This window comes from Denticeps clupeoides, chromosome 12, assembly GCF_900700375.1.
Source record: "Denticeps clupeoides chromosome 12, fDenClu1.1, whole genome shotgun sequence".
NCBI lineage: Eukaryota > Metazoa > Chordata > Actinopteri > Clupeiformes > Denticipitidae > Denticeps > Denticeps clupeoides.
Genome location: NC_041718.1, coordinates 17,528,022 through 17,552,310, shown reverse-complemented (window position 1 = coordinate 17,552,310; position 24,289 = coordinate 17,528,022). Strand labels below are relative to the sequence as shown.

At 44.2% G+C, this 24,289-nt stretch overlaps 1 protein-coding gene across 4 annotated transcripts in view; it reads left to right on the top strand.

The window, feature by feature from the left end:
- The window catches only part of ppp1r16b (protein phosphatase 1, regulatory subunit 16B), a 45,916-nt gene extending 22,438 nt beyond the window's left edge, over positions 1-23,478 (top strand). For all 4 annotated transcript variants that reach the window (XM_028998724.1, XM_028998723.1, XM_028998725.1 and 1 more), the window contains 9 exons: positions 9,734-9,804; positions 14,001-14,146; positions 15,050-15,153; positions 17,659-17,783; positions 19,277-19,402; positions 19,707-19,782; positions 19,899-20,028; positions 20,528-20,666; positions 21,033-23,478. In XM_028998724.1, coding sequence (XP_028854557.1) covers positions 9,734-9,804; positions 14,001-14,146; positions 15,050-15,153; positions 17,659-17,783; positions 19,277-19,402; positions 19,707-19,782; positions 19,899-20,028; positions 20,528-20,666; positions 21,033-21,461 — 1,346 coding nt within the window. In that variant the 3' untranslated portion in view covers positions 21,462-23,478. The remainder of the gene's footprint in view (positions 1-9,733; positions 9,805-14,000; positions 14,147-15,049; positions 15,154-17,658; positions 17,784-19,276; positions 19,403-19,706; positions 19,783-19,898; positions 20,029-20,527; positions 20,667-21,032) is intronic.
- The last annotated feature ends 811 nt before the right edge of the window (positions 23,479-24,289 follow it).

Here is a 24,289-nt window from a genome sequence, read left to right as displayed (position 1 = left end):
AGGAATTTTTTACATACAGACACTGTGTGGTGGAGATAGTCACTCGTCTGACGGATGCAGCATGATGTTGTTCTGATGGGGGACGTCACACCTCTATTTTTTCCCTTTACGCCGCAGGAAGTGTGCGCGTCCTCTGCCATCGCAACATCAACGTTTCCTGTGGGCGACCTGAGCGTGCTGTGCGTCTGAGACACTTGCTGGGAATGAAATGACAAGCGTTTCAGTACTCGACTCTGGGTCGGTGGCCCGCGGTGGCTTCTGGATAATGAAATATTCCAGAAGGGTGGTAGTAGCCTAGTGGGTAACACTGGCTCTTCTGGGTGAACCAGAAGAGCCAGGTTCAAACCCCACTTACTACCATTGTGTCCCTGAGCAAGACACTTAACCCTGAGTGTCTCCAGGGGGGGGACTGTCCCTACTGTAACTACTGATTTGTAAGTTGCTCTGGATAAGGGCGTAAATGTAAAAAATATTCCGAACATTCCTGTAATTGGGCTTCATATATTATGCAGCAGAGCTTGTAGTTTGCACAGTGCAGATTGTTTCCTGCCGAATCGAGGCTTTGAGGTTCCTGTCTGTCTTCTGTCAGCTCCCCAGGAACCTGGAACCATCTTATCTCCCCCCGACTGAGCGCCTCTAAAAACTGACTAATGTCGGCTTTCTCTATAGAAAACTGACGTTTCTGCCTTTTGTTTTTCATTTTTGTGGTTTTATTTATCTCGTTCTAAGTAGTTCACTCTGGTTTTTATTTCTTTTTCTGTATAAGGTTAAGAATGCAAAATGTGACTTCAACACCTGGGCGTGTGACATGTTGACAGGAGGAGGCTGTAGTTCTTTTGTCTGTCTATCGATTTATTACATTTTTTTTATTGTTTGGATTGCAGCCTTCCTGATATTAATGAGGACCTGCAAAGGCCTGAAAGCTTTACAGATCATTTATTAATGCTGAACTCTGTGAGTCTTTGATCTAACAAATATAATGAAGGTCTACTCACTTTACTCCGGGATGCCTCCACCATCCTATAGGCCGCTTGCTCTCGCTGGCCTCTCTCTCCTCTCTCATTTTCTGGATGTGTGGTCGCTCGGCAGCTTTGGGGTGCTCCAGAGCTCCAATTACCACAGTTGGAGCTCCTCCACCCATCCCTGGATAAAGGATGGCTTCTTGCCACACCGTTGGGATCAGGGACCATAGGCATCTCACCCGCTCGGTTGGCTAATTGAATAAATTGCTGAGTGGGCTGAGGCAGAAAACAGGCAGTGCCGCTACAGTTTTATGTCCCAGTTTGTTGTTGTTGTCCAGTGCGCGGTTGTGTAACCGCAGCGAAGCGAGGCAAGAGAGATGGAGAGCAAGAAAGGTAATGCAGTCATGGTCCTCACGTCTGACTCATATGCTCCATTCAATATTATCCAAAACGGAAGGATTCATTTAATATTCACAGTTCTGATTTGAAAGAGAATCTGTATTATCTGTCATGTGGACTATCTGTACTTTTATGGGTAACTGCATATAAAATTCTGCAGCGCTGTGATATGAGCATTAGGCCCTGGGACTTGTTGGGAACTGCTGACTGTATAGTAGGTATCATCTGAAAAGTTTAATCATACAATTGGGAATCAATGATATTTACAATTATGGCATTTACCAGACTCCCTTATCCAGAGCAACGTACAGTCAATAGTGACAGGGACAGTCCCCTTGGAGACACTCAGGGGTAAATGACTTGCTCAGAGACACAATGGTAGTAAGTGGGACTTGAACCTGGGTCTGTGTGGTATGTTACACACTAGGCCACTACCACCCTATATTGAAGATTATAATATTGAAGAATGTAATCATGTAGGCATATCCTGAAGTGTGGCAGATTAAAAAAAAAATTAACACTGGCTAAACTTTAATAAAATAAACACCTAATATTTTAGAAATTACATAATGTAAATAAACTGGTTACAACAGGTTTGATTGTTTTATTATGGTAAAGCTAAAATATTAGGTGTGACCGATTTATTATTATTTTTTTTTAGGTTTATCCAGTGTTCACTTTTTTGACAGTCACTTCTTTCTTTCTTTCTTTCTTTCTTTCTTTCTTTCTTTCTTTCTTTCTTTCAGTGCGTTCTATCCAGTCTGATCACTCCGATATGTAATATAGTCATGAAGACCCAAGGCTTCTAATGTTTAGAGCTCTATATGTCAAGGGGCTTTTGGATACAAGCATGGAGGATTTAAATGCAATGCAGTTCCACAGATTTTAAAATTCAGTCTTGAGAGGGGGGTAAATATAATTTTTTTTCCCCTGGATGTTACTGATTTTAATATCAATTTATTAGGATCTGGCCAGCAGATATTGGTGAAATTTGGTTTCAGAGTGATATGGAAATGAGCCTTTTTCCATTCTCTTTGTTTTTTTCCACGCACCCTGTGAGGGGTAAAAACTGCTGTGCCCACTGCATTGATCAATGTTTTTTTTTTTGTTTGTTTGTTTATTTATTGATATTGATGGTGATCGTCAGGCATGAAAACACAATGACGGCCCTTTTGGAATTGCCGTTCCTTTTACTGCTCGTCCACCACTACATCCCCCACCCCCCGTGTTGGGTCTGAGGATGCAGGGATTATCTGATGCGGATTACCCTGCCCACAATCTGGTGTAATGAGGCTCGTTTTCAGCCCAGTCAGTCCCTCAGGATCCTGATGATGATGTCTAGATGAACGCTAGATGTGTCTGGGGAACGCAGTCTCTAAAATAGGGTAAACAGCACGGCAAACTATTACAGGCAATATAATTACCCAAAAAATGATTAAATACTTCAAATGAAAAAGTGTGTAGTAATATATTATGCAGCCACAAAAGGTTTTTGAACAAGACTTGTCAGATGTATATTTAGTACTCTGACATTCACATTGCCACTTGAAATCTGCTGTGATGAAGGATAGGTGTGTTTTTTTTCATATATATATATTTTTTTTTATGAAACTAATATATTAACTTCACAGCCATTCAATTACACTGCCACTTCAAATCCAGCCATTTGTTCCGTGATTTTTTCGTGATTTTTTAGGGTGAACCCAAACTTATCATTATATACTTTCCCATATTGAAGATGCTTTATAGATTTTTATCGTAATTTTTGCTGATAAAACATTTATTGACATAAAACCATGACTGTTGCTTCCCCGTTTTCATCTGGTTCGCGCTGTGCTAACTTCATGCAGTGAACTACATCACGTGCATTGCTTCCGTATTCCAATACCTCAAAAAATTTACAAAACCTATAGTCTGAGGTGAAATACAATTTATTTTCTAAAAAAAATTAATAAAATTTTTTTTTGCAAAATTTTTGGGGGCACTTTCCCTCTGCTATTATGCTCCACGGAACCAATAAACCAAATTTATTTCACTTTGGTCCTCAAAGTTAAATAAAAGCCTTCCCACAATGAAAAAGGATACAGCATTTGGCAGATGTTCTTATCCAGAGTGATTTACATAAGTGCTTTAAATATCCATCAGACCCAAATTGTAGACATCATTTGCATTAAAACCTTTTAAAATATAGAAATTGCTCGTAAGAGCTCTTTTAGACCAAATATTTTCTAAACAGGAAAGTTTTCACACACCCACGTATATATATATATATATATATATATTAAAAGAAATTATTAAACAGTTCCTGTGTTTGTTTTTCCTCCCCCTGTAATATCAAAAACAGTATTGAGTATCGAATACCATCCGTAGTATCGGTATCGAGGTTGAAATTTCAGCATCGTGACAAGCCTAGTAGGCAGAACATGGCACCCAGCAGATTCCAAATGGGAAATTTTTCTTCGGTTTTGACTGCACTGGGTTCAGTTGTTCAGATGGCTGAAAATCCATCATAACGTTTGCCTGCATAAGAAGAGAAGTCCTTCCTGTTTCTTCAGTCAGTGTGAGTAATATGACTTTTTTTTTTTTTAAACTTCTCTGAATTAGCACTCTCACCAGAGCTAAATACTGTTCCCTCAGGTCACTGTGACGTATATGATTTCAGTTATTGTGATACGTAAAGCTTTAAGCATTTTTCAGATCAATTTATACGTCAATAAACAGGGGGAGAGAAACAGGAGAAACAGTGGGAAGTTAACTTCGGATAATCTGTGAATTAAAAGCATTTTTTTATTCATTTTTTTTCGTCAATAAACAGGAGAAATAATCACGTACCAATGCTCTAAATAGCACTTGCCTGTTTTTTGCCATCATTGCCCTGAAATGAACACTGGAACGTTTTCAGATTCACAGCACAGTCTGGTGCAGATCATTAATTTTAATCATGAATTAACTTTAATGCCTGCAGAATTATTTTTGACACAGACAGGAAGTGGGACGTGAATACAAGGCCGGAGTTGCTGATCAGCAGGTCCTCTGTATCGGGTGAAAAATGATCCCCCCTCAGGCCTGTCGCCGCCTTTATTTGTTGCAGATGTTTAATTGCCGCCTGGTTGCCTTATCACAGAGGCTCTTTTTTTTTTTTTTTGTTCCGTGTAAAGAAAAAAAGCAGGAACAAAATGCCCTTTAATAACTCCAATCACGTTGGGGGGGCTAATTATACCGCACGGTGCATGGCTAATTATAAAATTGATCATCCTTCCGGTGTCCTATTAAAACGAATGTCATCTTCTGAGGCGAAGGTTTACTGGTGATGTCCTACTTTTCATACAGGCGATATGATGAGTGCATTCTTAAACACCTCCAGCGGTGCTGGCGGTTGTGGTGTTCGTGTATTTCTGGGCAATTTCGTACGTCCTTACTGTGATGATTATGAAAGAGGAGCAGATGTCACTGGATTTGAAGTGATCAACACACATCCTTTAAGCCTTTTTATGACCCCCTCAGATCCACCCCTCTCTGATAACTCCCTATCCTGCCAGCGATCTGTTTAGACAGGGGCCGAGCCGTAATGGCTGCCGGCCCCAGTGTCCATCCTGCACTTCCCCTCTCCCCCCATCGCCCGGATAAGTGAAGGTCGGGGGGTGGGGGGGTGGGGGGTACTGGCACCCCGCCGCCTGTTTATTGATGTTCCTTTTATCTTCTGGAACGCATCTCGCCCCCTCCCTTTGTTGGTATGCGCCACCGGTCCGCCCAGGAAATCGTTGGAGAGATTTGTTAGCAATTTTTCTTTCCTCTCTCCCAGGCGGTTGCAGGCCAGCAGATAATAACCATGACTACTCGCAATTTCAGGTTATGTTATGAGCGGTGCATTTTATTTAAAAAATATTTGCCCTGTTCCCAACGACCACGGAATCGAAGGGGGTCTGGAGCCCTTCGGTAAAAAGTTCTCTCTGTTTTCTCTCTCCGGCTCCATTTAGGCTTCCAGTTATAGTGGATAGTGACCGTCTTCTCTGGAGAAACTTTAGACTTTTAACTAGTAAAAGTTAATGGATTTAAAGTTCATGTTAAGATACTAAACACAGTTACTAGTTACTAGTTTTCCCAGCTTTATTTTTTTATTCTGCTCTTCTGCATGGACAGAGGGATACAGTCTTTTATTCTCACTGAATAGAGTACAATGAAATTGAATTGTTTGACCTCCCCTATGATTATGATGATGCTCACTTACAATGTCAGATCCTATCCCTGTGTGGGGGTTTTTACGTTCCTTTTAAAAATCTGTAGTGGTCTTGGGAAGTCGCTCCATAGAAAAGGGCTGCAGAAGAGCCTCTGTAGGTCAGTGAGATGCTGCTTCCTCAAACCTGCTTCTGCATCAGGCATGGCGCGTGTAACGTCACACGTGGGACGGCAATGGGCTGGTGCACGGCCCCGGCGTTTAGCATATGGAATGGATGCATCTGATTTGGCCCGCTTGGATAAGCTATAATTAACCCCAATTTAAGTAGTTGGCATCAGTCAATGAGCTTAACTCCCAGTGGGGATTTATTTATGCTACTCTCTCGTGAAAGATAGGGACGCTTGTCTTATTCCGGGCAGGGTAGCAGCTACATATTTCATGTTTGTTTTTAGCGCTGTGTGTTGGTGTGTGTGAGTGTTAGTGACCGTTACTGCATCCTGGCTCTATTTCCATGACTGATTAACGGCTGTCTGGGAACACACAGATGCTCCTGTGAGGCTCTGGGCTGTTTCAGCACTCTCTCATTAAAACAGCAAATGCGTGTGTGTACATGTGACCCATTTTTTAAAAAAAAGGCAATTAAAATGGTATGTAAACATTGAATGAACGTATTCATTTTGGAGCGGTCCCTCTTAACATCGCTGTCCTGTCGCTGGTCTCATTAAAGCCACAGTTTGTGTGATTGTCCAACTGGACGTTGTGTTCTGTCCGTTGTTTGTCTCATTGGGCCTCTCGAGTCGAAACATAGAAATCCCAGGGTGCAAGTGGTGGTGTGTGCAAGATCCTGATGTGTGTGGGTGTGTGTGTGGGTGGGGGGGGACATGTCAATCTGTCAGGGTGTTCTAACTGTTCCCAGCATTCCGGCAGGCTGCCATTAGCCAGGTGTGTGTGTGTGTGTGTCCAATTGACTCCACAGTGAGAACTGTCAAAATACCGTATTTTCCCTACAGATGAAGCCAGGCAGATAGGGGGCTGGAGTGGACGGCGCCCGTATCCCTGTAAATTGGACATTCAGAAACCAGGCCCGGGCGGCCGGTGCCGCTGTGGTCTTCTGCACACCTGCCGGGGCATGGATGGATGGTCTGTGTCCAGGTCCTGTGGCTCCTTCTGTGATCAGCCGCTGCATCGACAGTGTAGTCACATGGGAAGCAGCTGCTGAGGACGACAGAACTAATCTTACATTTGAAAAAAGAAGAAAAAAAAAACAAACCCGATGACTGTACCGGCCCGGTATTTTTAAAATGAATTAACGCTGTCATCATGGGTAAAGCGTTCTGTGACTGCAGTCCAAAATGACTACCGTTTCAGAGGCGATTTGGCCTTGTAAGTGCAGCTCAGCCATGACTGCCAAAATATGGGATAATGATGCCAAAAAAATTTAAAACACAGATCTGTCTAGAGTCGGGATTTATTTGTGTTTTTATTTATTTATTTAAATTATTTTTTTTGTTTGTTTTATGTATGTGCCTTATCAGCACATAAAAAATATTTAGAATTACTGCAATCCAGGCCAGTCGGCTAAACTGGCTCTGGCCATTTTTTTAGATAATGTGTTTTAATGCAGAACTTGAGTTCAAGTTAACTTTATTGCCATTTCAGATACATACAGGTTAGACCGTACATAGTGAAATGTTTCTCCAGAACCAGGTGCTGCATATAAGAGCAGTCGTGGCCTATCAGGTAAGGAAGTGGACCCTACTGCCGCCTGACAGCCATGGACCAGGCATGGACCTACTGGACCACCGCTCACCAAGAGTGATGGGTTAAAAGCAGAGGACACATTTTGTTGTGTGCACTGTGTGCTGTGTTTCACAATGACAGTCACTTCACTTTCACTTCAATAAGTCATGGACTGACACGTATGCAACAGTGACATAAAGTTTGCACATAGAGTGCAAACATGGGACACAGGCAGTGCAAGAATAATATTTAAGACAAACAGTGGACAGACAGTGAGCGTAATGTAAAAAAAAATACAAATAAAAACCTGAAGGCCTTCATGTTACACTACCTGGCAATGTTAAATTGACCCACGTTTAAGTGTGTTTGTAATGTGGTAGTAGCCTATGAACCTATGAACCAGAAGACCCAGGTTCAAATCCCACTTACTACCATTGTGTCCCTGAGCAAGACACTTAACCCAGGGGGACTGTCCCTGTAACTACTGATTGTAAGTTGCTCTGGATAAGGGGGTCTGGTAAATGCTGTAAATGTTGTGGTGTTTGTGTGTGTTCGACGAGCCTGACCTGGATAAGCAGGATCAGAAAATTCATGGATGGATGCATTTTAATTTGATTTCAATTGTTCATGGGTCTCCAGTTTTGCTCTTTATTGATTATTTAAACTATTGCTGTTCTATTTAATATAATTGTTTGTGTTTTGATTTATTTTTGCTGTAGGACTAAAAGGATTTTTATTGTCATCAGGATCCAGTGTTGCTTCCTCGGTTAAAATAATCTGTCTGGTTACATCATGGACAGGGAGCTTTAACAGAGGAAATGCAACCGTAATCCCAACATTATTGCATCACCTTCCTCCATTTGTTAGTATGGTAACGTAGTAAAAACCATACCTTGCATGCCGGCTCAAGGAAAATCAATGTTGACTTAATTACGCAGTTATGAGATCATGGATGTGCGTATTGTGCAGAACTTAAATGGACTGTGACACGGGGGGATGCATGGGGCGATCATATTGGCACGTTGCACATTTGCCATCATCATTACATGTAAATACACAGCTGTTCTTGTTGCAAAGCAATATTGTCAAATTGAGATGCTGGTGTTGGTCATTACAGCAACTATATCGGTCAGCAATGCTGACAAGCGTGTGTAGGCAGCACAGTGAAAAATCACTATGCATAATTTAGGAAGAGCAAAACGTGGTGTTTAATACAAAATTGACATCAGATTGTGCATTGCACTGCATTGCGTAGTCTTTCTTCTCTCTGTTGCAAGGACAATGGAAAAACAATTGGGTGGCTCTTTTTTGAGGCAGCGTAATAATTAATAAAATAAAATTGTAATACTACAGAAAATGTGTTAATATACAGTATAAGTGATTGTCATTGTGATACGGAGCACATTTACATTTACATTTATGGCATTTATCAGACGCCCTTATCCAGAGCGACTTATAGTCAGTAGTTACAGGGGACAGTCTCCCTGGAGCAACTTCGGGTTAAGTGTCTTGCTCAGGGACACAATGGTAGTAAGTGGGATTTGAACCTGGGTCTTCTGGTTCATAGGCAAGTGTGTTACCCACTAGGCTACTACCACCCCATGGATGGTAGTAGCACAGTGCACAGTGCACAGTGACACCACGACATATGTCCTGTGCTTTTAACCCATCACCCTTGGTGAGCAGTGGGCAGCCATGAAAGGTGCCCGGGGAAATGAATGAATGTGGAGCAGGTGAGAAAAAAGCCCGGGCCGCCTGCACCAAAGACAAGTGTCGTAACCATTCAACTGCGCGGTACAGGCATTATCTGCATGATTCAGATGATATATGTAAATCTGGATCAGAAATGTCCAAAACAACAAGGCATTAACCATCAATAAGTTGAGAGCAGTAGAACGATGGCCATCATATTTTAATATTCAATCATAATACCAGTAAATTGATGAATTCAAGACATTGGCCGTCCTTAAAAACTGTGAATGGTGGAGAGTGCAGTACAAGCCCCGCCCACCACCTCCATATGTCTAGGTTAGAAACCAGAACATTTTCCATGCCCGTTTTTCATCAAAACTTTTGTTCCAGGTACTGTGTTATTCAGAAATTAGTGGTGGCCTGTAATAAGAAGGTTGCCGGTTCGAATCCCGATCCACCAAGGTGCCACTGAGGTGGCACTGAGCAAAGCACCGTCCCCACACACTGCTCCCCAGGCGCCTGTCATGGCTGCCCACTGCTCACTCAGGGTGATGGGTTAAATGCAGAGGGCAAATTTCACTGTGTATCACATGTGATAATCACTTCACTTGATGATATGTTAAATATGCAGAATTTTTAACTGATTCGATGGGCCATGCACAGCCTCTCCCAGCAAGAGTGGCATTGCTCTCCTGTCTGTGCAAGGGCCCTTGCTTTCCGTAACCTTCTTTGTGTGTGTTTGTGTGTGTGTGTTCTGTTGCAGTGCGATACCTACTGAAGAACAACATCAGCCCAGACCTGTGCAATGAGGACGGCCTCACCGCCCTGCACCAGGTAACAACGTCTCTCAGGGTTCTTCTATTGAGCAGCCTTTCTGTCCAATAATGGAGCGGAAGACAGTGAGAGATCTTTCTGTGTCCGTTGTGGGTCCTGTGTTGTTCAAAGACAAAAAAAATAATCAAAAATCTCCAGCTTTCTCCTCCACATGGTACTATTCTGTGTTCGGCCTTGGGTAGTCTCTTCTTTATCCTTCCCCTGCAGTAGAATTCTATTATATTTCTGCTTTCCGTAAGGGTCATTTCTGGTGAGTACAGAGTCGTGATCTTTGAACTGCGAGTCAAGCAGCAGTGCAGGGCTAAAAACACAATGGCGATGGAGGTTTCTGGAGGCCAGCTCTGTTCTTGAGGAACCTTGTCAATGTTAGATGTATTCGATATTTCCTGTTATTTATTGAGAGAATTTATCATTGTACCAGCAACTGAAATCCCCTCTGGATGTATGCTGTGTAATGTGCCAGACGCAGAGTTTCAGCGTTTTTGTCCATTTTACTCTTCTTTTTGGAGTAATTTTGGAGAAGTGGCAGTAAAGTTGTATCTGTGTGTCCACCCTGTCTGCCTCTGTCTCTCCGTTCCAGTGCTTTTACCCGGCGGAGGGGAGTTAATGTTTGATGAAAGTGCCGTGATTGCTGGGCGGATGGACGCGCACCGAATGCATAATTCAGTCCGCAGCGTGCGACTCAATCTTGCCCCGCTGTGGGGCTGTGGGGGGTGAACTGAATGTATTTCAGATGGAGCGATCGTGACCCTCAGCCCCATCAGAATGGATGAAATGGACAGAGAGACTTTTCTTTCTTTATTTTGGAAGTCTTGGTTTAGTTCTCATGTGAAATATATTGTTGGGCGTCATTAACATGCCGTAACATTATCACTGTTGATGCTGCATCATTAGCTGCTGGTCTGGGAATTTCTCAGGACTGTGTTTTTGTTGGAATTCACTGACCCGTCCTGAGATGAAAGGGAAAGTGAAGTTATTGTCACTTCGGCACACAGCGGCACAGCACACGGTGCACACAGTGAAATTTGTCCTCTGCATTTAACCCATCACCCTGAGTGAGCAGTGGGCAGCCATGACAGGCGCCCGGGGAGCAGTGAGTGGGGACGGTGCTTTGCTCAGTGGCACCTTGGCCACGTCTGTCCCATTAGTAAACTGCTTTTTGACATTCAGGTCCCACCGAGATTTGAACTCAGATTGCTGGATTCAGAGTCCAGAGTGCTAACCATGGAATCTACCTATCAACCTATCAATGAACAGTTAGCCTCTGACATCATTAAAGGTGTTTTTCTATTTTTTGAGAGCTGTAAATTCACCTCACCAACGTCAGGAGGCTTTTCATAAATGGCAGGAGAGCAAAGATCAGGCCCCCGGGAATCCGGCATCTGCCCATTTAGGTCGCATTAGCGGGATATGTGGCTAAGCTCTGCCACAGCCTGAAGAAAACGCCCCTGCAGTGGAGTACAGTAGCGTCATCGTCATCGCTTTTCATCAGTGGACGCGGGGCATCTGGTGAAAACAGACAGAGAAATCGATGGTGCAGTATTGAGTGAGCTGCAGAACTGTCCGTAGTCATCTTGAGCATCAGACCAGTGTCATTTCCGAACAGGAGTCCTGATCGCTGTCCAATTTAGATTCTGTCAAATAACCAATGGACATATTTCACTCAGTCTGCATAAAGGAACACTGTGTGCTCCAAAAATGAGAGATATTTAGCTCTGTGTGTTCAATAAAGTGATGCAGCGTGTGTTGTAAATGTCTGTTATGGAGGGAAAAGAGACCCCGATGATCTCAGCTGTCCTCACTATCTGCTGTAGGGTCTTGCGGTCGGATACGATGCAGTTCCCAAACCAGACAGTGATGCAGCTGGTCAGAATGCTCTCGATAGTCCCTCTATAGAATGTGGTGAGGATGGGTGGTGGGAGCAGGGCTTTCCTCAGTCTCTGCAGGAAGTAGAGACGCTGCCGGGATTTCTTGGCTGTTGAGCTGGTGTTGAGAGTCCAGGAGAGGTTCTCCTGTGGATGAACACCAAGGAACTTTGTGTTCTTGACAATCTCCACACAAGACCCATGGATGTTCAGTGGGGAGTGGTCCCTCTGTTCTCTTCTGAAGTCAACAAAACTATCGTCCGTGTGGACGGTGCTTTGCTCAGTGGCACCTCAGTGGCACCTTGGCAGATCATGATTCGAAACCGGCAACCTTCTGATTACAGGGCCACTTCCTTAACCGCTAAGCCACCACTGCCCGAAAAGTAGTTCCCTGTTCCGCTGCAAGCAGGGTAACGACAGCAGTGCGCGGTGAGATGTTGAAGATGTTGGTGAGAACATCTGCCAGCTGGTCTGAGCATTCTCTGAGCATCTTCCAGGGATTTTGTTTGGTCCAGCAGCCTTTCCTGAGTTTCCTCATCTCCGCCGTGGTTCGACACAGCATCTGATCAGTGGGAGGATTCCAGTAATTCCATTCATATGCAGAAAAATACATCTGACAATTTAAATACATATTGATTTATTTGTTGGGGGGTGTACACACACACACTATTATGTATTGTGTGTATATTTATTTATTTGTGTATTTCCTGAGGATGCTTTTATACTAGTAAACAAGTCCCACACTTAGCAAGTGGTGCTGCGTTTTGTATAAATGTGTGAAAATCACTTTTGCATAGAATACGCTGTTGATAATGATCACATTCTGTATCAGGAGCTGAACTCATTTGAACTCAGGAACTATCTTCTTTTTCTGTTTCAACTTTAGCTTTTCATCTGTCCATCTGTCCCCTGACACACGCACACACACAATATTTAGTTTTTTCTCCACCGTCCCCCAGTGCACTATGGCTGCAGAAACCCTGTTGATGTTGTTATCCATGCAATGCAGGCTTAATCTCTCTCTGAGTTGTGTGTTTGTGTCTGTGTGTGTATGCTCAGAGTGGGGAGTTATGAAAGAAGAGCTTTATACCCCCCTCATTTCATTGTCTTTCCGCAGCAGGAGAGAGGGAAGGAGGGAGAAGTGGATTACAGGGAAGAGTAGCAGAAAGATATGTGGATGTGGCCTTTTATTGCATGTTTCGTTCTTGGGTGGGGGCAGTGTTTGCAATACGTCGGATATCAAATTTCATCAGTCTATTTTTATTTTTGAAGATCATAACTGAATGAGTTTCACATATTGATATTGCAAGTCTTATGTGTTATACACTACATCCTTAAGATGTCCTCTCAGGGGGTGCTGACTTGAAGCGTCTCTCTCTGTTCTCTTAATGCTCTACAATATATAACATTTTGTATATTATTAAGATGGAAATTCTTTGGTCAATCAAGAAGACGTTCATGTAAATGATGTGACCTGTGGCAGTGGTGGCCTAGCGGTTAAGGAAGCTGCCCCGTAATCAGATGATTGCCATTGGTTTGAATCCCGAGCCGCCAAGGTGCCACTGAGGTGCCACTGAGCAAAGCACCGTCCCCACACACTGCTCCGCCTGTCATGGCTGCCCACTGCTCACCAATGGTGATGGTTAAAAGCAGAGGACACATTTCGTTGTGTCACAGTGTGCTATGCTGTGTATCACAATGACACTTCACTACTCCATGTTTTCTTTGATCAGATCCAGACCTTGAAAAACTGAAATGCAGCAAGAGAACTAACTCCACTAATGCTGATTCACAGTTTAGGCTCTTTGGGCTAATTTGCGTGTACAGTTTGAACTCTGACCACAGACACACATAAATAAATGTGCTCCACTCCACACTGTTATGAAAGGGTAGGAAACTTTTCATTGCATTTTTTTAGCCAGTCACATATCTGTCCCAGGAGGAGGTTATTAAGATGGGCCGTCCTCTCTGTTACACCTCGCTCAGAGCCTGTTATTCAGACGAGGCCTGAGAGACGTTGTCATCGTTGTCACATACTGTACTCAGAGTTGAGTTGAGAGTAGGAAATGACCACACAGACCCATTCTGATGGGAAAATGGGGTAGTGTTTGTGTTTTTCCCCATTTTCCCTACTCTGTGTGTGTGTGTGTTGTGCACTTTTTTCCACTTCCTGCCTTCCTGAGCTCATAAAGGGGCGTGTAGAGTGGTGGTATCTGTACTGGGACGTCCGTGCTCGTGTTTAAACTGGTGGTGGTGACTCGGTCAGCAGGCCATCTGACTGACCCAAGAGGATGGAGGGGTTTTAAAGGCACTTCAATCTCCTCCTCTCAGTGCTGCATCGATAACTATGAGGAGATGGTGAAGATCCTCCTGAACCGCGGCGCCATCGTAAACGCCCAGGACAACGAGCTGTGGACTCCACTACACGCAGCGGCGACCTGCGGCCACGCCGGCCTGGTCAAGATCCTCATCCAACAGTAAGATTTAGTTTTAAATCAGAGGGTAAAATGGCTTTGGCGGAAACTCGCAATACTGCTAGAACCCTGTCCTGGAGAAAGTCGATGGATTGCATGTATTGTAAAATGTTTGACTGTCATTCTGCCTTATTCACCTCAGGACAAGCATCTGCTAAATCTTGAGGTGTGCTATGATTAGAAAAAAACATCATGACGAATTTGGACATTTTAAGATGACGGAAAAGGACATCCATTTTGAATGCATTTAAAATTGGATTCTTTGATTTCTTTGATTCCCTGGAAAAATGATTGTTTTAAAAGATGAATATTAAGGCACAATTCCAGAACCAGAACATCCTAAAAATAAATTCCATGTAAACAGGTTATTTTCTGTCAACATTTGATGAGATAACGCCAACAGCAAACGGGATTAGAAAGGTGTTCATTGTGCACAAATTCTGTCCCTCTGCTGTATTATTGCAGCTTCTGATGCCAAGGGGTGTCAAACTTGCGATCCACGGGCCACATCCGGCGAGATCACTTCATATAGATCTACTATTATGGCCCAGCGATATGAAGCACGGCTAACACACAAACTACAGATCCCACGATGCTGTGCCTCAACATGATCTTTACACTGCAGCTGAATCTGCACAGCTTCCACGTCGATTGCAAATGGGTTGTGAAGCAGCTAAAAATAATTTTTTTTGTGCTTCAAAGTCACCAAAGCGTTGTGTGAACTCGGTGAGAAGGGCGCTCAGTTTGTCAGCAAAGTGCGCACTGCATTGTGGGATCTGTAGTTTGTGTGTTATCAGCACTTCATATCGCCATGTCAAAACAACAGCGCTATTTAAAATGATCTTGCGGGATGTGGCCTGGAAAATAACTCATTTCATAAAACTGAAAAAATCTCTCCCTTCATAGTGGTGCCGATCTGTTAGCGGTGAATTCTGATGGGAATATGCCCTACGACCTCTGTGAGGATGACCCCACGCTGGACATCATCGAAACCGCCATGGCAAACCGAGGTAAGCCGTGTGCCATGCTTTCCCCCCCTTCCTCTCCCTGGCAACAGTAGCCAAGGTGATATCTCAACTCCCCTACCTATTCTTTGATTGATGTGTTCGAGCGTCTTTCATCATTGAGTGCGCTATCGCTTCTGAGGCCCGGGCTGGCAGGAAATCTCCGCTTACCCCACGAGCCGCGCGCCGGGAGACTCCCGAATAAAGGAAATGAAAGGAGGCGGAGAGGCCGCACGGCTTAAAGCAGATCCTGCGAGGATGTGAGGAGGAGGATGATAGGGATGGGGTTAGAGGAGAGAAGCACAGCGGGTAATTAGCAGCCCGCCGCCTCGTCTGTTCACCTCTGCACCCTACATGTCCTGCCGCAGACCCACCAACACGCCGGCTCGGAGCTGAACGCAAATCTGAAACTCTATTTTTTTTTTTTTTTAAATTAGGGTACGGTCAGTACCCTCCCTGGTCAGCATTAGATCCGTATTCAGCCCGAGCCCGACCACTGCAGTCTTTTAAAAGTCCGAACCCGTTAGCCTGACCGTACCAGCATGGTTTGGGAAGGGAAAGGAAATGTGCGGGGAAATGTGAAAATGAAAATGAAGTGAATGTCATTGGGAAACACTGCAGCACAGCACACGGTGACACAACGAAATGTGTCGTCTGCATTTAACAGTCACCCTTGGTGAGCAGTGGGCAGCCATGACCTTCCGATTACGAGTCCTCTTCCTTATCCGCTAGGCCACCACTGCCCCTCCCGAATGTGCGGGTTGGGCGTAAATAGTTGAATGTTGAAACACAGTTTAGTGTAGGTGGGCGTTTAGGCTCCATCTAGCTGCGTTCTTGGTAGTCAGTTAACAATTATTGGACGTGTTGTACTGTTGACTCCGCCTCCCGGCCAGAGTGTTTCTTTCTCCCGGTTGGTTGAACGCTCGCCACATTATTCAAACGTTCGCATTCAGACAGCCCTCTTGTCTCATGTCAATATTTATACATTTTATTTATTCCTGGTCAAATTTGTCCTTCTTTGCCAAGCAACCAAAACGTAATTGCCTGAGGCTAGCCGCTGTTTTACCTTCTCACCATCAATTTTTGCATCCAATCAAAACGCATCTCGATCGCTCATTTACCCGAACCTGTCGCCCGATCATCAAGCTGTAATCGGGTAAACACGGTCGGTACCCCGACTTGTGCCTGCTGTCCAAGCAGGCACTAAAGGATCAGCAACCTTTCTTCCGCTCGCATCCTGGACTTCACTTTGGTTTGTTGTTCAGCGGTCACATCAAGCACAGCGGCGTAGAAATGTCCCCCACTGGTCAGTGTCAGAATTACATCTTGTCATTTTAATTTTAACACATCATTTTCAGGCCGTTGCTCATATTTTATACCTGACGATAGCCAAAGCCTGTGCAATAACCAGTGACTGTTGAATATTTCCCGGTCTCTGAGCCGAGGTGTTGATGCCGTCTCCTTGTAGGTGAGGATCCCTGCCCGGCATGCGTTAGACCAGAATTCGCTTTACGTGACAGATGGGGACAAAATAACTGGTGGGTGGCAGTGACGAAATGGGTAACACACTCGCCTATGAACCAGAAGACCACAAAAATCACAGGTTCAAACCCCACTTGCTGCCACTGTGTCCCTGAGCAAGACACTTAACCCTGAGTGTCTCCAGGGGGGACTTGTCCTTGTATGATGAGCAGGTCGTGCTCAAATGCCACAGAACTCAAGCAGGGAGGAGCGGCCTTAAATCCCCCCAGATGCGCTGCGAGGCGGATCGATGCCTGCTGCAGGCACTCGGTTTTTACACCTGAAGCACCAGAGGAGTATCCACCAGGGTTTTATAGAACGCGGACATGCCGCAGCCTCTCCTCCACAGTTCTCGCTACACCAGCGGATAAACCGCGGAGATCTAAAAGCGGTTTACTTTATTTCCACATCAATCAAAGAATCAGGGACGTTGATGCTCTGCAGGTTTAGGTAGTGTCCTGCTGGAAGACCATTTCTTTTCCTTCTTATATCAGGGTGAAAATGTTACGTATTGTTGTAAGCGGTGAGATGCAGCTAGCCGCTCTCCAGCAGGCCAACTCGAGGGAATTTAATGGGCTTCCAGGAACGTGGAATCACTGGACTTAGTCGGAAGCCCGGTGGACTTAGCGAATGTCCCCAAATTTGGCCGCGCGGCGCTGGGGAGATGAGGAGCATCGAGGGTCACCGCGCTTACGGCTTAAGACAGGCGGCGGGCGGTGCTGTGTTTTTCCACGCGGCCGTGCCTGACTATTTTAACACAGGCTTCTTTATGGGCCGAGATTTTTATTGCTGCTCAGCTGTTCCAGTTGCATTTGAAACATGCGTCATTCCTCCTTTTATTTCATTTGTTTTATTATTATGGCCCCAATCTTTTTTCTTTGCCTTTTCCCATGCCGCTTTTTAATTTTAGAACAACGTCCTTTGGAAAGGGCACGAGGCTTGCTGTGATTTTTGACTGACAGCTGTCATGTCGCGTCGATGTTCTGACAGGAATCACTCAGGAGATGATCAACGAGACCCGGGCCTCTGTGGAGAGGAGGATGCTGGGAGACATCCAGAACCTTCTGCAGGCCGGCGAGGACGTCAACCAGCAAGACTCCCAGGGTGCCACGCTGGTGAGGCTCGGTGCCACTTGGGGACGAGCGCGCCCTCGCACGCCAAGGCCACTAACATGATTTAAACACATTCATGTAGCACCTTCCTGCTTTGTGGGATTTGAATAATATTAAAATGCCCCCCCCGGCATGGATTTGCAGTGGAGTGGGAAACAACACGATGGAACACAATTGGATTAAAGATGGAAGAAGCGCCTGCCGATATGTTCCCAAAAATAACCACGTTAATCTGGTAGCGTGAACAATGGTAGAATTAAAAAAGATGTTTTTTTCACCTCATCCACGTTGCACCTTACACTCACATTTGTGTCTGAGCAGAGTGATTTGTGCATGACAGGTCGGAGCAGAGTATTTTAACCTTGGGATGCATTTCCACAGAGCTTTCAGAAGCAGGAACTGGGACCAGTTTCTGGTCTGGGGTTTCTCTTTGTACTTATCCTGCCAAATCTTTTATTTGCAGCAGTGACTATGAAAAAAAAACAGACCTACAATAAGTTTTAATTTGTGGTTTTGGAACAGCTCTATGTGTGATGTGCCATTCTTGCTCAGTAGCGCCCTCTACAGATATACTATATCGTTAACGTTATACTTAAATATATTGTTTAACTGGCCATCCCTATAGAAATTATTTATGATTAAAAATATTGAAAATGGGCTTAGCTTATTCAGATCAGTGAGAGATTTCCAGCCCACCAAAAAAAATTGTACTTCCACAACGTGTGTTCTGGCTGTAGAGTCATTGGAAGAATATTGGAATGACTGTCTATCACCAAGAGGATTTCTGTGATTTTTTTAAAATTATTTTTTATGTAGCCTTATTCCCCCATGCAATATTTTTTTAAACCTTTTTGAGTCTTTTAATTTAACAAAATGAGTGCTCGATCTCTTCTTTCCTCCAGATGGGGATTTGATTGGATTTTCTCATTCCCTCGTGGCTCAAATCGTGTTGTGTTATTATGCCAAGCATAAAATAATAATAATAATAAATATATTTAAAAAACGAATCTAATGACTAGAGAATAGTAAAGACTGACAAACAATATCATAAACCAGCCCTGGAATGAACATGTGACCAAAGTGGCGTCTTCCTGCCTTTCCTTGCTATCTAAAGAGCGATCGCTCCGCCTGTCTCCCCCGGCACCAGAGTCAACCATATTTTCAAATTGCCAGCGAGCAACAGTGACGGTCTGATTCGATCAGGAGAGATTTCTTCAGGCCGGCGCACCATTTGATTTGGTCGTTAAATTGTTTCTGGGTGACCTCTCTGTGAACTTTAAGGACTCCGACTGGACCTTCCAATAGCTGCGTTTTTACCACGCCGTGGCCCGGTGTTCAATAAGGAACCCGTGCCACAAGTGTTGTTGGTGCGAAAACATTTCTGTAGGGCTTAGCAACCCGTAATCTATTTTAATTAAAGCCAATTATGTTTATAATTAAAGTTTTTTTACGGAGGTAAATCGGGAGTAAACCGGGATTGGTACATCTCCCCACAGCTCCACATCACGGCAGCCAACGGCTACGCTCAGGCCGCAGAGCTGCTCCTGGAGGGCGGGGCCAGGGTGGACCTTCGCGACTCGGACGGGTGGCAGCCGTTGCACGCAGCCGCATGCTGGGGACAGGTGCAGTAAAACACACACACACACACACACACTGAATACAATAAATTTGGCCAATTGGTTGATGATCATCTGTTTAATTGCATCTACATTTATTTTCAAATTGTATAATTCATATAAGATAAGATTATTCTTTATTAGTTCCGCAAGTGGGAAATTTACAGTGATTTTTTATTAAAAATGTGTTATTTTTATTTTGAAATGTAAAAATATCATTATTATTATTTATAAAACTGTTTATATTTAAGTATAAAAATCACTCCACAATAAAAAATCCTCTAAGATTTTCGCCTCTCCTCATTTACAGATGCATTTGGCCGAGCTGCTGGTCTCTCATGGTGCCAGTCTCAACGCCCGGACATTCCTGGATGAAACGCCCATTGGTACTTACCTTTATCTGATCAATGGTCTTCTTTTTTTTTTGGTCTGTGTTTTAAATTCCAGTTTCAAACCATTACTCCCTTGCTCTCTCTCTCTCATACACACACAACTGTTTCAGACCTGTGTGAGGATGAGGAGTTTAGGGCAGTCCTCCTGGACCTGAAGCAAAAGCACGACATCATTATGAAGTCCCAGCTGAAGCACAAGACCTCCCTGTGTAGGCGCACCTCCAGCGCTGGCAGCCGTGGGTATGTACTGCACTCTGCTGGTGCAAAGTTGCAACTGCAGCTTTGAATGAACTTTACCGCTTAGGCAATTTGGCACACAGTAGGCCATTCCTGAGCCTTTCGTATATGGGATAATGAAAGGCATCATTAGACATCAAAGACCCAAGACTGCAGACATGATGGATCTGTAAACCCATAAGTCTTTACTAAACAGGCTTGGTGAGCAATCCATGCGTAAGCACTGCCCCCATCTGGCAGAAATGGGGAAACTGCAGTCAAAGTTCGGTCCCTGGAGAGGGTGAACTGTGGAGCACTCCACCCTGCCTTTCCTTCTACAACTATTTCCTGTCATTGTGTCATTATTGTGTCAGTCATTGTTGGGGACATGTAGCAGGATTATGTGTATTTTACACACTGAATTTGCAAACATTCATGGTGTATTCTATTTCAGCCCCATGTCCCTGTTAGTGAATTTTATATAAATAGACGTGTGTGTGTGTGTGTGTGTGTGTATTTGTAGGAAAGTGGTAAGGAGGGCCAGTCTGCCCGACAGAAATAACCTGTGCCGGAAGGAGTATCAAACAGAGGCCATCGTGTGGAGGGGTGGCAGAGATGAAGAGGAGAGAGAAAGTGAGTCGGACCAGAAGAACAACTTTCCGGTGAGTAAAGCATTGCTCTGCCTTCCAGGAAAACCCTGGAAAACACAGTCCATAATGAAAGAAAAGATGTGCGGGCGCACTCTCCACTTGTAGTGCCTCATGTGCACCATTTTTCCAGCAGATCACAAGCGTGATCTCAGATGAAATATCTGATTTCGATTCAGATTCTAATAGACCTATTTATGCCAGAGGAACAATTTCACAGTAACTATAACGACTGGTGGAATGTTTTCGTGGGTTCACACTGCAGGAAGTAGGTACGATTGCAGTTTTAGGATTCGCGTGGTTCCAGTGGTTGAAAGTGCCAACAGGTAGAACCAGTCAGCAGGTGTTAGAACGTAACTCCTCCATATCTGTCCCACACAGATGAAGCCCACAGAGAGGCCCAAACCCCAGAAGATTCTGAAGGAAGGGAGTAAACAAAACGGCTGCATCTCCACCACAGTCTCCACGCCTCCGTCCAACGGAGAACCGGGCTCACCTGAACAGAAGAGCTCGCCCAGCGAAGAGCCCTGGCCCAGGGACCGAGGCCAGACCCTGTCAGAGCTGAAAAAACAGCGGGCGGCTGCCAAGCTTCTCAACAACCCGCTGCTCAACGGTCACCTTGGCAACGGCTCCATGGGGCCGATAGACATGAAGGACGGTCCAGAGGACTCGCGCATGCCCCTGGTGTCGCCCAACGGCAGCGCGGTCTACTTCACGCCCGCCAGCGGAGACCCGCCCCTTCTCAGACTGAAGCAGCCGGTGGAGGAGGAGGAGGAGGTCAAAGGTCACGGCTGCTGCTGCATTTGTTAGGGGTGCCGTGCGGGGGGCGGAGAGGACGAGTGTGGATCGGAACAGTCAGTGCTGGTGGCCCAAAGGAAGTGGGACATCCAGGAAGCTGTCCTACGTCCCCTTGCTTGGGGATTTAGAGCTCAGGGTGGGACGGGGACTCCCCACAGAGGAAGGAAAGCGGACTGAGACACTGTGCTTCCTAGTAGTTTCGAGCAGATGGCCCGGGCTGGCCTCAAGTTCCAGCGGAGTCACATGGAGGAACATTTTTTTAAAGGGAAGACCACGGCTGCAACGCTCTTCATATCATCATGACTTTTTTTTGCCAAGGTTCAAATCGCATTCTGCACTGCCACTGTCTGGGTTCTCCGCAGACGTTAAATAAAAAAAATGGCGTCTTGTTTTTTCAGCAGGACGTCCCGTTCGGTACCCTCACTTTTTAGCTCCTGTCAGTGTAGCTCTTCTCCCAAAACGCCACTTTTTCTAGAAAAAAGGATCCAATCACCTGTTAGCTTCATTTCCCCAGTCCCAAGGGAAGTTCTAACAAACTGGCCAGTGTAAGTCATCTGTTGTCAAACCTTTTTTAATTGTTGTTATTGACATCTCAAAGCCAGCAGTGTGACGGAAAACCGATCTGCGTAGGTCAGTCTAAAAAACTTGGCGGACTGACCTACTGTGTGGGTGTGTGTCTGTGTGAGAGATAAGAATGTTAATGCCTCACCTGGCCAGTTTGTGCAGAAAGAGTCTTAGTCGTGTACAGCCATGTTACATTTATATGTAAATGTTGTGTAAAGAGGCTACTGTACTATAAAAAAAATCCTTTTGTTCTATTTATTGGAATGGTATGAGGAAGCGTCTGAATGTGAGTGGGTGGGTGTGTGTGTGTGTGTGCGATTCCATCTTTTCTAATAGAAAGATGGGGGTTGAAGTTATCAAGAAAGTGTTCCTAATGAATTCACTCAGGCTTTTTTTTTTTTGTCCCCAAATCCCATTGATCTCCAGTGGGATTGTGCAGCAGAAGCGTGTGTTTTGAATTACGGTCGTCATCACCTAGTAGAACTTTAACATGTACGTCACTTGTAGCCAGGATCACGCACTTTATACACACTGTTTATTTCATTCTGCAAATTCCCAGAACCCCCTGTGTGGGTTGTGGTGTGTATCTGTACCGTATATCTACCGTATATGTGCCACAGCGCAGCTAAGAGTGACCAGAGGGAGTCTGGTCTGCATGATTTGTAATTTTACTGGAATGCATAAATTACACTTCATTTTACTATACAGTTTTAGGTGTCTTTTGCAATGAACGGCATCTATTTTCAGCCATAAGGTGATAAATCATAGAGGGGAAAATATTTTGGTAAAAAAATGAATTTTAATTATTTTCACAAGAAAACAGTGTTCAGTTTCCCTGAAAATGACCCCTTAATATTAAATAACTCACCTTTTCTGCTCTGGCGGGAATTCTATAATGTACTTGCACATCGACCTGATGTAGCGTTGGCTGATTTTACCCATGGTTCATTGCTGCTGTTCAGAGTCTGTTGGTGGAGTTTTTGACATCGTCCCACCTCGTCCAATCACTGTCTCTTCCCCAATGTGTACAGTGTACAAACTCCTCCCAAGCCATGTCATGACATCAGTGTTACTATAACTGGACTAGTATTCTTTTTTTTTTTGTCCATGGCCATGTTGCACTGTTGTGTAGGCATTTTTTTACACAGCTACAGTGACACGTGTCTCCTGTCTTTACCGTAGCATACAGTATTTATTGTAGCCTGATACCACAAGAGCATGTGAAGAGACATGGCGGCGTTGTAGGACACATACTGTATGCCACAAAGCAGTTTTCTGCGCTTTTTAAGCCACTAAGTTAACTGTCAGTGTGAAAACTAAAATAAAAGAAGAGAAAAACTTTTATCAACGCTTGTTACTGTTAAGGGAAAGACCATTAAAACTACTGATTTTTGTAATTTCTGGAAAAATACTGATCGTTGTATTAACATATTTTGAATAAATTGTATATTTTGCTCAATTTTTATTGATCTTAATATTTTTATTTTTGTATTTGCTTGACGAATGTTATATTCTATTTCATCCAGGAAATAAATGAAGCTTTTCAGTCCAACAGGCAAAACAGTATCAATGATGGATAAACTGAAGGATTGTTTTTACATAATCAAATTCTGGTGTCATTTGTCTTTATTAGTCATAATACAGTTATCATATATTAGTGCATTAAATATGGTTAAAAATGTCATTTGTTTTCATAACTCAAACAGGTAAGCCTTCATATTTGCTACATTTGTTAGAGGTAAATTTTAAAATATAGCATATGTATCAAAAAAGAACATAAAATGAAATGCTTTCTAAAGATTATTATTTTCAGCAATTTCCATGGAAGGTCATCATTCATCAACTTCAATCATCTAACTTTAATCTTAATATTTTCAGATTATTAATGATTATTATTACTGAATCATTAAAAAGTTTTAGCAGTGAGGTCCTGCCATGTCCCAGACCAGTGACCCTGTTACCATCCCAAAGTGGGACACTGAGGCTTTCTTGCTGTCTCTCCGCTCCTGTTGTTCCTCAGTGGCTGCCTCTGTTGTGATGGCCGCCTCTCCATTTAGCAGCTGTCAGGGCTGCAGCTCTTGGCAGATGCTGTGATGTCTATTCATTACCCTCCAAGAGAGGGCACACGTTCACACTGACCAGGCCTGAGGTCAGCGAGGTCGTCCACTTTAATGGTCCCAACATCAGTCACAGGCACAACCGCAGGAACAGAGGCATGGGACGGTCATGGTCACTGAGGGAGACGTCTGCAGAACCTTTCAATATGTAGAATACAA